The sequence below is a fragment of the Dromiciops gliroides genome, chromosome 3, assembly GCF_019393635.1.
Source record: "Dromiciops gliroides isolate mDroGli1 chromosome 3, mDroGli1.pri, whole genome shotgun sequence".
In the NCBI taxonomy this organism is placed as follows: Eukaryota; Metazoa; Chordata; class Mammalia; order Microbiotheria; family Microbiotheriidae; genus Dromiciops; species Dromiciops gliroides.
In genome coordinates, this window is record NC_057863.1 from 12,432,524 (window position 1) to 12,446,799 (window position 14,276).

The 14,276-nt window shown below is 48.0% G+C and overlaps 1 protein-coding gene across 1 annotated transcript; it reads left to right on the forward strand.

Annotated features, from left to right (window-relative positions):
• The first annotated feature begins 1,645 nt into the window (after positions 1–1,645).
• Positions 1,646–13,063, forward strand: AHSG (alpha 2-HS glycoprotein). Its single transcript, XM_043993071.1, has 7 exons — positions 1,646–1,917; positions 4,509–4,619; positions 5,275–5,359; positions 7,890–8,053; positions 10,258–10,359; positions 10,690–10,770; positions 12,283–13,063. Exons 1-7 carry the CDS (start codon positions 1,705–1,707, stop codon positions 12,598–12,600), a joined length of 1,074 nt encoding a protein of 357 aa, XP_043849006.1. The 5' UTR covers positions 1,646–1,704; the 3' UTR covers positions 12,601–13,063.
• The last annotated feature ends 1,213 nt before the right edge of the window (positions 13,064–14,276 follow it).

A 14,276-nucleotide genomic window follows, 5' to 3' on the forward strand; every position in this document is an offset into this window, starting at 1 on the left:
ACTCAGGTCTCCTGAATCCAGGACCTGTGCTTTACCCACTGCGCCACCTAGCTGCCCTTAAAATATATCCCTTTTTCCTTCCTTCCTTCCTTCCTTCCTTCCTTCCTTCCTTCCTTCCTTCCTTCCTTCCTTCCTTCCTTCCTTCCTTCCTTCCTTCCTTCCTTCCTTCCTTCCTTCCTTCCTTCCTTCCTTCCTTCCTTCCTTCCTTTCTTTCTTTTGCAGGCAATGATGGTTAAGTGACTTGCCCAGGGTCACACAGCTAGTAAGTGTCAAGTGTCTGAGGCCAAATTTGAATTCAGGTCCTCCTGGATCCAGGGCTGGTGCTTTATCCACTGCGCCACCTGGCTGCCCCCAAAGACCGTGTCTGAACCCCAAATCAGTTTGACTTTCATAGATTGGCCAACAATAGGTCCCAGGCCAAACCTCATGGTCCATTATTTGGCCTCTTAATGGCTCAGTGAGGGTAAATAGCTATTGTTCTGTTTGGGCCAGAAATCTTGAGGCCCCTCCCTTTCAGATCTCCCTCCCTCCCTCCTTCCCTTCTTCCCTCCATTCATTCATCCATTCATTTATTCTTCAGTCACTCATTTTTTTAATTTGTTCTGACTAGGTAAAGGAGGCCATTCTTTGCCCCATTTCTTACCTAGCCTAAATCACTGAATGGGCGTTGTCTCAGGCAAACAGACCTGGGAAAGGCCTTACCTTAAAAAGGCCAAGGTCTCCCACTTCAGCCAGGGCCATCTCCAATCGTCCTGACGTCTATCCTTCCACTGGCCCCAGAGGGCTCTGGAGGAGAGAGTGAGGTTGGTGACTGCACAGCCCTCCCTCACTTAAATTAAATTCACTGCAAGTCATGGCATCACCCGGATGTCATGGTCCTCTTCTAGAATGAAGGACAAACAACAACAACAATATAGCACACACACACAATGCTATATATACACACAACACACATGTTGTAAACACACAACACACCTATATTACATACACACATACATCTGACACAAATATACATAGGTTATACAGCATGACGATACACATATAATACATACAAACACCAACACACATACCTATATATAATGTATAGCAATATAACACATATAATATATATGCACAATATACATGTTACACATGCATACAATACGTATATTATGTACACATGTATAACACCCATTATATACACAATGCAGCACATGTATAGTCCATACAATATGGTGCACGCCCATGTTACATGCATCCACATATCACAACACATGTAAAATGTGCCACATGCCCATGTTTTACACATATGTAACAACACACAAGTTATATATACACACATACCACATATAAAAGAGGAGGCAGAATAGGGGATGATCTGAAAGGATGACTGCCACTCTCCTTCTACTACCAAACAAACTGGTGGGGGCTCGGCCTTGGTGGCCTGTTTGCTGAGGTCATCCCATTGGGAGAAGACTTTGGAGCATCTCTTCTCCCACCCCCTCCCCTGGGCACATTGACTTTGGCAGGACTTGCCAGGCATCCAGCAACATCCTGACCCTGTTTGCTTTTCCATTTCTGCTGTTTGCAGGGGTTTCTTGGAACCGGTGCAGCCAACCCTTGTGCAATGCCCCTAGCCCCCTCCAAGGTATAAATATACAGGAGCCTGGAAGCTTTGTCCAGCTTTCCAGTGAGTCGGTCTTCAGACTTGTCTTGGACCAAGCCATGAGGTCCTTGGTAGCCTTCATCTGCCTAGCTCAGCTCCTGAGCTTTGCGACTGCTCGGAGTCCTCCTCTTCCCCCAGTGAGGGACCCGAACTGTGACGACCCAGATGTAGAACAGGCTGCCTTGGCAGCCGTGCAGTATGTCAATAGCAACCACAGGCATGGATACAAGTATGCTCTGAATCAGATTGACAAAGCGAGAGTGTACCAAAGGGTAAGTGACCCGTGCCGTAGGGGCCTGGGGCTTCCGGTGGAGAACAAGCAGAACTGGTGGGCTGGAATTCTGGCTGACGCTTATGGGACTTGGGTAGCATCTAGGCGCCCAGGTCTGCCTTGACATCCTTGTTTGTCCTTGTCTCTTTCTTTGGGCCTGGGTCCCACAGAGGCAGTGTCATATCATAGAAAGCATAATGGACCGGAAGACAGGTCTTGGGTCTGAGTCCTAACTTACAAACATTTGCCAAGCACTGTGCTTCGTTTGGGGGATATGTCCGGGGAAGCTACAAGGGACAGAAGGATGCTTTGACATGATTAGCTGGAGGCCACAGGCCATAGGAAGGGTGATCTATCAGAAAGAGAGTTGGGATGGAACTTAGGAAACCCAGTTCTTGTCTCTGGGGGATCCCTTCCCACTCATCTGTCTCTGCCCCAGGTTCCTGAGGAGTAGTAAGCTAGGCCAAAAAGAATACAGTGCGCCAAGGATGGTGCTCTGTAGGGAGAAAGTTGTATTCACTTGAGAGTTTGGTCTCTGCTAGTGACAGCTACAAGTCAGTGCCAGATGCACGATGCTCAGCAGAGCCGATGCTTCAATTTTCAGTGTGAGCATTTACACCTGGGAAATGAGCTACAAGTAAGGACTGGATTTATGGTTTGGCTGATTGTCTAAGCCTGAGAAAGTGTTGGAGAAAATGTTGACAATGCAGTTTAAATAAAAAAGCTCAACATGTGGGCTCCCTCCCACCCCCAGAAAGCTGGTTGTTAAAAATTTTACCATCGTACTCCTGTCTAAATTGCTCTATTCTGAGGCATAAGAGGCTTGTGAAATAAAACCACTTTCATTGAGTTGGAAAGGAAAAATTGCTCAAAATTTTATTAAAAGACAAGTCAATCCTTCTGATATTACTTAGTTGGGTGGGCTTTGAGGATTAGTCTGGAGGGACATTGTGTTCCTTTGGGTCATTGTCTACTTTGGAAGGGAGCATCCTATCCAGTAAGGGTCATTGACTCAATAAACCTTGATTATTTCAAGGCTGCCAAAGGCCAAACCCTATCCTTGGTCCCATGGTGGGGAGGGAAAGGTAGGAAGGATACTTCTAAGACACAAGTCCTGCCCTGAGGGAACTTACAGTCTAGTAGGATGGTGGAATTCAGAGCTTAAGAGATCTTATAGCCTCATTTTACAGATGGTGCCCAGAGAGACTTCCCTAAGGTCGCTACCAGTCCCCCAGAATTTATAGGGAGCTGAGATTCTGACTCCAAACTGAACGCTGCTTGTGTCTCCACCCCAACATTCCCAGCTGCCTCTAAAAGATAGGCACCCATAATCATAAGATTTAGAGGACGGGATTTTGCGGGTAATTTCTCATACATGCACATAAATACACATTATACATGAGGAAACTGAGGCCCACATGAGAAGGTGAATGACTTTCCCAAGGAAACACACACACACATACACATACACACACACACACACACACACACACACACACACACACACATATATACCAAATATCTGTGTCTAGCACTCTAGGAACTCAGCTGCCACTCAGCTGTATGGTCTTTGGTATTGCAAGTTACTTCTTAGAGAGGAAATTCAGAAAGGCAGAAAGTATGGGGAAACACAAAGACCATTAGGAAGAAAGAGAAAGGATGAAGGAAGGAGGAAGAGGCAAGAGGAAGAGAGAAGAGAGAGAAAGAGAAGAAAGGAGGAAGAGGCAAGAGGAAGAGGAGAGAAAGGGAGAGGGCAACTCTATTGAGCCCTCATCCTTTCTGTCCCTCATGTCATCATTGACTGTGAATCTTTTTTCTTTTTTTTTTTTTTAGTGAGGCAATTGGGGTCAAGTGACTTGCCCAGGGTCACACAGCTAGTAAGTGTCTGAGGTCAGATTTGAACTCAGGTACTCCTGACTCCAGGGCCGGTGCTCTATCCACTGCGTCACCTAGCTGCCCCGACTGTGAATTTTTAATCTGTAACATCCACCCTCCCCCCAGTAAGTGTAAGATGACCCTTTGGTGAATCATAAAGCATTCTGTTCTGGGCACCAAGAAGCAAGGACTAAGAGGTGAAACTGTCCCTGAATTTATATTCTGTAGAGGAGACAACAGAGGCATTTAAGCATATGCAAAGTAAAAGAGGCAATTCCAGTTGTTGGGGGACAGATGAAGGTGGCCTCATGGGAAGCGGCATTTAAACTGAGCTTTGAAGTGAGTAAGGAATTCTCAGCAGTGCAAGTGAACAGGGGGAGCATGGCAGGGATGGGGAGAGACAATGCCAAGGTCAGGTCGGTGCTGGAAGATGTCAGGGGGAGGCGCAGCAAGACAGCTTGTGTCCCCAGATTGTGGCGCGTGTGAGGGTCGTGATAATGGGCTTGCCGAGTTAAAAAAATCAGTTTGATCCTCACAAAGAGCACTCAGGAGGAGAAGTGGGGATCTTCCCCTTTGGGGTTCCTTCTCAGGCACCACGTTTCTCTTTGACAGAGGCGCGATTTGGTCCCTGCCTGGCCACGTGGCATGTCAATGTTGGGGTGGTGCTAACCAAGCACGTGTGGTTATACCTGTTCACGCTCCCGATTCCTCCCGCAGCGGCCCTCGGGAGAGGTGTATTCACTGGAGATCGACTTGTTGGAAACCACCTGCCATGTTCTGGACCCGACCCCCCTGGAAAACTGCACCGTGAGGCAGCTGACCGAACACGTGAGTGCCCACCTTCTGGCACCAGGGGGGAGGCGGGGTGGGGCAGGCAGACCGGAGCCCACGCGCTGCCCCCTGGCAGGTTTGGGTTCAGGCGCTACTCTGACTTACCTGAGCGTCCATTTGGAGACACTGACTTCCCAGGGCCCCCCTCGCCCTGGCGTTTGTGGGGTCAGCCTCCCGGGGCTCCTGGACAGCTCCTGCCACAGCGGGCTTCGGGGTGAGACAGCTTTCAGGGGTTTGCAAGCCTCGCATTAGGGTTTCCAAAGTCCAGTTACCTCGGCAGTGTTTTTCTAGGTTCTCATTTCAATAATGGGCGGGAACCAGGCCCGCAGAAGTAAATATTGGAGCCCATTCTTCTCTTTTCTTCTCTCCCCTCCTCCTCCCCCCTCTCTTCCTCTTTCTCCGTCTTTTCCTCCCCTTACTTCCCCTTTCGTCCCCTCTTTACCTTCTTGCCTGATCCCAGGGCAGGTCCATGTGCTGGAGAGTCACCTGGCCTCAGATGCCTGGCTACCCTTTATCTCTGCTCCAGCTTGGAAAGTGTTTGGGGTTGGGTAGGAGTGAGCTGCCTGGCCTCCCCTCCAGCTTCTTCGCTCTTCTTGAGAGAAGGAAGGATGGAGTCACGCGCCATAGCGTGACTTGGCTTATTTTTCCCTAGGCCGTGGAAGGAGACTGCGATGTCAGTGTGCTGAAACTCGACAACCAGTTTACGGTATCATACGCCAAGTGCAAGTCCAGTCCAGGTAGGGTTCTTGAGCCCGGCCATGGAGAATGAGGCCAGAAATGTCTCTAGCAAAGTTGCTTCGCTATTGATGAATATGACCTCCTCCCCACCCCCATCCTCCTTTAATGCTATATATAGAAAGCGTCCTGGGATGAAGGGCTTTTCATACTTACATTTCTTGAAGTTGGGGATTTTCAGACTTGGTCCTGCGGTTTGGCAAGAATCCAAAGGCTGTATAACATGCATAAGAAGTCAGAGAAAAAGGAAAATGCCAAAATCTAACAATAATTTTTAGTTTTATGCAGTTTTCATTTTCAAAAGCTTTGAAAATCCTTACACTATATTAGTGGCTAGAATAAAGTCATCATTCCTGGTGCCCATTAGTGAAAAGCTGAAATCATATACAGTTATTTTTCTCATGTCATGGAGATTAGGGGTGCAGTGCCCCTCCCCAATCTGGAAAAACTTTTTGACCCTCCCTTCATACCAGAGAAAAAGTCTGAATTGTTTCTTTTTCTCTCATGGGGTGTTTACAACACCTTATTGTAACATTTGGGTTAAGTATTTGGTCATAGGTTCTTTGTCATCCTTGGCTTCTGCAAAACTCCCCTCAAATTCCTATTGAATTTCTTACGTTGACCCATGATATCTCAAAATCACAATGAGGAAAGTTGTGGTGTGGAAGGGATAACTGTATTATAAAATCATAGAGCTGGAATTGTAGAATCCTAGAAAGAGATCTCAGAGATGATCAAGTCTATTCCTCTCTTACAAAGAAACTGAGGCTCAGAGAGGTTAGAGGACCCACTCAGGATTACACAATTAGTAAGTATCTGGAGCAGGATTTTAACTCAGATCTTCCTGACTCTAAACTCAGCATTCTTTCTTTGACAACACTGAGCTGCTTCTAGTCTAAATTCCCAGATGTACAGTTAAGGACACTGAGGGTCAGAGAGACACTGGTAGACCTGGGGTCAGAACACAGACAACTTCATGTCGTCTCCCTCAATTTAAAGAAAAGCAATTCTACACTTTGGAAATACAATGGAAAGAATGCTGGTTGGGCATTGCAAAGGTCTTGGATTAAAACTCAGCTTCTACTCCTTACTTACTCTGCAACTCCGGGTAGGTCATCTTCCCTCTCTGGGTCTCAGTTTCCTGGTATATACATAATAAATGATCTTTCTTTCTTTCTTTCTTTCTTTCTTTCTTTCTTTCTTTCTTTCTTTCTTTCTTTCTTTCTTTCTTTCATTCATTCATTCATTCATTCATTTCATCACATTATTTGTTAAGGGATGCTCTGACCAGTAGCTGTGGAAGTCCTGGAGCCCTAATTAAAGGCGTTTTATAGAATCTCTGAGTGGGAGGGGCTTCAGAGACCACCTACTCCAACCTCTGGCTCTCCAAGCCCATAAGGGTCACCTAGCCTTTTCTTGAAGTCTTTAAGTGAGGGGAACCCCCCACCTTCTACTTTGGGATACATCTCATTTATAGGAAGCTCCTGACATCAAGCTTAAAATTCTGTAGCTTTCATCTAAAGCTCTCAGTTCTGCCCTGGGCATCAAGCTGAGGTAGTCTATACCTTCTTCCAAGGGTCAATCTTTCACCTTTGGGAAGACAGATCTTATATCATCTTTCTTTCCCTCCAAATCTTCTCCAAGTGAAATATCCCCATAAGATAAGGACTTGAAATTCTCCCTCCTGATTGATCTCCCCTGGACACTATCCAGCTGAGCTGTGTCCTCTATTAAATTATTGTTTCCATTTCAGAAATGAGTGAATTAAGATGCAGTGAAAAATATCACTCATTTGAAGCCACCAGTCTTGGGGAAGAACTGGAATAAAAATCTCTAAAAGGACGACTTTCCCATGAAGTTTTGCAATATGTGACTTTAGCTTTTGGACCTCAGTAAGCTGACCTGAAATTCAGCCCAGCACAATCCAGCAGGCAGTGCAATGACAAACATCACACATCTGCTGTGTGCAGGTTCTGTGCTAGGTGCCGGAGAGATAAAGGCAAAAAAGAAACAGCCTTTGCTCTCAAGGGGATTACATTCCACCAGGGGAGATGATATGCACATGCGTGTACAAATGCAGAATAAATAAAGTAAATACCAAGTAGTTGGGTGGGGTGGGGTGGGGGGCTCTAGCAGTTGGGGGAAACAAGATGGGCTTCATGTACAAGGCTCAGCTTGAACTGTCTTGAAGAGAGCCAGGGACTCTAGGAGGTGGAGGTGAGGAAGGAACCCAAGCATCTCTAAGCTCTAACAAGGAGCACAAAAAATGACTGAAACCCCCTAGGGAGTTTCTTCACTATTTCAGCGTTAATTAGGGCAGCTAGGTGGCGCAGTGGATAAAGCACCAGCCCTGGATTCAGGAGGACCTGAGTTCAAATTCGGCCTCAGACACTTGACACTGACTAGCTGTGTGACCCTGGGCCAGTCTCTTATCCCTAATTGCCCAGCCAAAAACAAACAAACAGAGTTAATTGGCCAGTATTGGAAAGTTTCAAAGGGTCATGAAACCCAGTTTCTTCTCCTTTCTGATAGACTCAGCAGAAGATGTACGGAAAATCTGCCAGGACTGTCCCCTGCTGGCACCCTTGAATGACACCAAGGTGGTCCACACTGTTGAGGCTGCCCTGGCTGCCTTCAATGCCCAGAACAACACCAGTTACTTCAAGCTGCTGGAGATCTCCAGGGCTCAGTTTTCGGTAAGACTGGCTGGGTTCCAGTGAAGGCTTTGGAGGGGAAAAACAAGTATTGGCCAAACCCTGCGAAACAGCGACACCTTGTGGTGACTATAATAGAGACATACCACTATACATATCTACAGTAATATAGTATCTGTAATATAGTAGAAAAATGATATAATAATTACATACAAACACAATATTTATATATTCTATAAATGTAGAAGGCTATAGGAAGAATTATGTTATAAAATAGTCATATGCAATACAGTATTACACTATATTATACTAATAAACTACTATATACAGGCTGTCTCTGCATGTATGCATGTTTAGAGCAGATCTGGGGGGCTATGGGAACGAAGAAGGGAAGGGGGTGATTTAGGTGGAAGGTAGGGGCTTCAGGGAGAGAGAAAGACTAATGACAGATAGAGAACCACAAGGACCCAGGGTATTCAAGGCCACCCAATCCTATAAACATTTATTAAGAGCCTATTCTATACTAAGTGCTAAGATAGGCACCTTGCCAAGCTGGGTCCTGGAAGGTAACAAAAGGAGACAGACAATCCCTCCCCTCAGGGAGATCACATTCACTGTTATTTGAGGAGGAAGGGGAGAATATCTCCAACCATGGGGATCCTTCTGTTCAGGAATATGTCTCCTTACTTAGATTGTGAGTCAGTCCAGCCAAAGCTCCCAGATCTAGAGCCAGGGGGACTTCAGGGAGCAGCTGGTCCAACTGCCTCATTCTACAGAAAAGTAAAGTGAGACCCAGCAACTAACTGTTCCAAGTGGTAGTGGAACCCATGCCCTCTGACTCCAGAGCCAAGGCTCTTGCTATTAGGCCTCACTGGTTCCCTCATCTGCTTTCTTAAAGTGAGTATGTGAGACTGACTTTAAAAGAGCCAGAGGTGGGCAGCTAGGTGGCGCAGTGGATAAAGCACTGGCCTTGGATTCAGGAGGACCTGAATTCAAATCCAGTCTCAGACACTTGACACTTTCTAGCTGTGTGACCCTGGGCAAGTCACTTAACCCTCATTGCCCCGCAAAAAAAAAAAAAAAAAAAAAAGAGCCAGAGGTACTGGTTAATGATCTCTCCCAAGTATTTCTGTTAGTAATAGAATTATTGTTATTGTACCATTATAATCAATGATTGATTATTATAGATATTTCCTTTTATTAGATAGGCTTGGGACAGGAGCTATGATTTCGTTGGTATAGGAGAATTCCTGACCTAGTGCAGATGGCCACTTGTCTTCAACTTCCTGGTCTTAGAGAGTTGTCTCTACTATGGAGAAATTAAATGACTTGCCCAGGTTCACAAAGTGTTCTCTGTGTCTGTCTCTCTCCCATCTTTCTATCTCCTTTCTCTTCTTGCTCCCACCTCTCTCCTCTCCTCCCCTCCCCTCCTCTTTGCTCTCTCTGTCACTCTCTCTTCTTTCTCCCCCTCCTCTGTCTATAATCTATGTTATGCGCCTAGTTATTTATATATTTTCTTTCTCATTAGATTGTGAGCTCCTCAGGGGCAGGGATCGTCTTTTGCCTCTCTTTGTATCCCCAGTGCTTAGCCCAATGTTTGCTGACTGCGTGTTGTGTCAGTGGTAGAAACAGAATCTGTCTTTGCGCTGCTCAGACTGGCCATCTATCCTCAGTGTTGTCTGTGTCGCCTCTTATTTATTATTCAGATCATTTGGTGTTGATAATGCATTATTAATATGAGTCACCACCCTTTCATTATCAAGGCAATCAGTTCTTTAATTCTCTGTGAAACAACAGCCGGGTGTTCATTAGTATTTGTCTTTTCACCATCAGCACAGCCACATAGCCTGGTGCAGGTGAACAAACACTGGCTCTTGGGAGACCTGGGCTCAGGCCAGACTAGCTGACCCTGGGGGAGTCGTCAGGCATCTTTCCCCTCCCTGTGAGTGTGAATAAGTGGCTTGCCAGCAGAGACAGCCCAGAAAAAGGAGAGGGCTTTTGCCAATGATCAGGATGCCCCTGGGGATTCCCCACCCTTCCCTTTTCTACTTTGGCTCCCTGTGAAATGGACAGAGTCCTGGACTTGGCGCTACTCTTCTGCTCTGGGCCTCAGTTTGCTCCTCTGTGAAGTGGGAGGGATGGCATTTGCACTGCCTGCCTCTCAAGCTCACCATGGGAAGAGCCTGATGGTTATGGTTATGTGATGGCCTCGTGGGTGTTTCATTACTCTCTGTTGTTGCCCTCAGCCTCTCCAGTCCACCATCTATGTAGAGTTTGTGATCGTACCCACTGACTGTGCACCAAAAGATGTGGTTGACCCAGCCTCATGCAACCTGCTGACAGACCAGGTAAAGAAAGCCTGATGGGGCTAGCCTGGAGCCATGGTTCTTCTTGGCCTCATCTGGGGCATGATGGAGCCAGTGAGGCACCGTTATCCCTGACAGCCTTCAACACTTCTAGGAACTGGAGGTCCCAGGGTGGGAAGGAGCATGGCCATGTAGTCCAAGCCTTTGAGCACCCCCTGTGAGGGGAGGGGCACATGCAAGCCAGAGGCAGCTGAAGGTCAGATCGACCAGCTCCTTGGAGATGTTGGCAAAATGGAAGAGACCACTTGGGGAGGTGTCTCGGGAGGCTGGAGGAGACACCAGTGACACTCTTTCTCTTCTCTTGGGCAACAGTACGGCTTCTGCAAGGCAACACTGACCCAGAAAGATGGCCAGGAAGGGGTTGCTGCGTCCTGTACGGTCTTTTCAACTGTGGTATGACCTTCTTCATCCTCACTCCTACCACCTTGAGATTCCCCTTCAGACTCTCCCGTGCATCCCTGTGAATGATGAGGATGGGAATTTTGTGAACTCCCCCCCCCCCGGGAAGATGTGGGAAATGGGCATGGGATGCCACACCTATCCATGTGCTCATCTCCAGGCTGCTGGTCCTCACCCCAGGACCCCAACTGACTCAGATGCAGACCCCCTTTACTTTGGTGTAATTTATAAAGGCTGACTTCTCCTTCTCTTGCTATGGGGTCACAGGCTTTAGCACTTGCAACAATTAGTGTTAGGTCTGGTTGTTTTGGAGAGAACCAGGAGAAATGAGTTGCCCAGAGTCACATAGAGATTAAGGGCCTGCAGCCAGGATTCAACCTCGGGACTTCCTGACTCCAAGTCTGATAATCTATCCACAGGGTCATGTAGCTGCTCCTCCCGGATGGTTAGTTTTAGGTTTTGTGTCTAGAGCACTAAGAAGCATAAGTGATTTGCCCAGGGTCAGACCTTCCTGACTCTATCCATTATACCACACTGCTTCTCTCATGGGATTATTGTGAATTGTAAATAAGGTAATGAATACGAAGAAGTCTGTGCCCCTCGAGCCAGTTCCTGCTGGACTTGTTGTCAGCCTATGAAGAAGCCCCACTTCCCAGCTCTGTGTCTGGAACTCAAGGCTCCCGAGGGTTCCCTGCTGTGTCAGGTCCTGGAAAATGGGACCTTGGGCATCATAGAGATGATCTCTGGACAGGAAGGTGCCAGGGGGCATCCTCAGGTGATGATGCCTGGGAGCTAGGGAAAGTGGATACATTATATGGTGTGCAATGGAGTAGCAGCATCCAAGTAGCATCAGCTTGCTTCAGGAAAGACATCTGTCTCTCCAGCCGAGGAAGTGGAAAAGGCTCTGGACGTGGCCTCAAATTTCTGCTACTTCTGACGTCTGGACCCTTCCCCCATATACCTCAGGGGGTTATTGTGAGGATCGGGCAGTGGGTGTATAAAGCACCTTGTCAAGATCAGAACCCAGGGCAGGGCCCGCCATCATTATTATGGACCGGGATTACCTGAAGGCAGAGCCATAGGCTGAGCTGGGACAGTGACTCAGAAGGATAGGCTTGTCTCATGCTTTGGAGCTCTCGGGACTGCTGGGACTCAGGTGGGAGGGGAGGAGGTATCCCTGGCACTGCGGCTGGACCACAGCTTGCATATCAATCAACACTCATTTATTAAGCACCTATAATGTGCCCACCACTGGGCTAGGTGCTGGGAATACAAAGGAAAAAGTGAAGCTCTGCTTGCCCTGGAGGGCCCTCCCCCTGGGGGGGAGGCTCACATTCTATCGTAGCTCTCCCAACAGCTGGGGGAGCTGCCCGGCCAATGCTCAAGAGCTTGATTCTCCTGGTCCAGGGATCCTCTGAGCTCGTTAACCATTGGCATGCCAGTGATGGGTGAGGATGCAGAGGGAGACCTGGCCCAGCATGATGATGGTGTACTTTTGTTTTCTAGCCTGTGGTTCCTGGACCCCAACCTGATGGAGCAGGACCTACTGTGGGACCCGCTGTGGCTGCTGGACCCGCTGTGGCTGCTGGACCCCCTGTGGCTGCTGGACCCCCTGTGGTTCTTGGATCCCCTGTACTCCCTGGGAAACCCATGTTGAGCCATTTGCCCCATCATGACCTCAGGCATTCCATTGTTGGGATGGCTTCCTTAGAATCTGCCTCAGGGGAACACGGCCCTGCTGCAGGGCCTGTCCTGACAGGTCCTGGCCTTGTTATCCCACAAATCCCTCTATGTCCAGGCAGGACCAGGTACTTCAAGGTCTAATGGTTTTTTTCCAGCTCTGGAATTAAACCATCACCTGACAAGTGTTCCTATCTTTACAAATGTAGTAGAGGGGGATAGGAAGCAGGGCTCTGCCATTTTGTCAAAGCTGGGGAATGGGGTGGGAGTTCAGGGAGGAAATGCCCTTTCTTTGGTATTTCTCCTGGCTCAGGCTATGGGTCAAAGGAAAGAGGAATTCCTAAAACCCTCCCCCTTCCCCATACCTTACAAGACAGAAGGGGAGGAAGGAATGGCCATATTGGATGGATAAGGCTAGGGACTCACACATTCTGATCAATGTTCCCGGTGCCCTGACTCGACACTCAATTGACACTAGATGGTCATCACTGTATACTCTGACTTCTTGATCTTGTCACAGCCAAAAGAAATGTGATTTGAGAGGTGCTATTGCCAATCTTGTGGCTTCTTGGTAAGAAAACTACCTTAATAAACAAGTCTTCTGAAAGGAGGGTCCTTGTTATTACCACCATAGCCTCTGTCCGGGGCTGTACTTGAGACATCTTTCACCGGGTGGCCCGTCCTTCAGCTATAGCAGAGAGGTGGACCTCAGGAGAGGGGCGCCGTAGTGATGAGATGGTAAGGAGGAGGTAGAGATGTTTGTGGTACAGGAGGGGCTGTACCAAGTCTGCCAGGGATCAGTTCTCAAGGAAGCATGGATGCCCCTGCAGTATCAGAGGCGTCGGCCACTCCCTGATCACTCCACTTTAGTTACAACTCTTTCTCCACCCATGCCCTAATTCTCCTTTCAGTTATAACATCCTTAAACTATAAACAAACAAAAGGAATGGGTTCCATCAAGTCATAGAAGATGGCAGATCCTCTCTTTAATCTGGATTGGGTGATGTCCTGGTGCCTATCTTTGGGCCCACAGACCCTAGATCTTAAGCTATAAGGGGCCCCAGAGATCGAGCCTCAACCCCTCATTTTACATAGCGGGGAAGCATGGGAAAGTAAAGTCACTCTCCAGCTTTACACATGGGGAATCCGACACTTACCTGTGGCCCCTTTGCCCAAAGGAATATCAATGTGTCTGCAGGACCTCTCCTCAAGCCTCAAGAACTCTGGTCCTCATGGACTGGCCAATAGCAGGTCCCAGTCTAGGCCTGATCTTGCCATTGTTTGGCCTCTGGATGGCTCTGGGTGGGCCGAAATAGCAATTGTATCCTGAGGGTCTCCCCCTCCCTTCCTCTATCTCTTTATTTCTTTTTGAGTAGGTAAAAGAGGTCTTTCTTTGCTTCCTTTCTTACCTAGTGCACCTCGGGCAAACTGAGACCTGTGAAAGGCCTTAGCTTAAAAGGCCAAGGTCTCCCACTGCATCCAGGGCCACCTCCAGTCATGCCACTGGACCCGGATGGCTCTGGAGGCGAGAGTGAGGCTGGTGACTTTGAGCAGCCCTGTCTCCCTCCAATGCCATTCATGGCGATCTTGTCATCACCCTGATGTTGCGGAGGCATCCACAAGGGTGGTCCAGACATAGGCCAAAGCCCTGTTACTCTAGTAAACACGAAATACGGGCAGGTAAACACTGAGTGGGAGAGAACCCTAACCATCAGGCCCGAAGTCATTTTTGAACGAGGGATGTGATGGGAGAATGCGTGGAGTGACAGCCTGCGTACAGGTTTAGGGTCCAAGGTGAAGGCCGAGGCCGAGCTGGAATG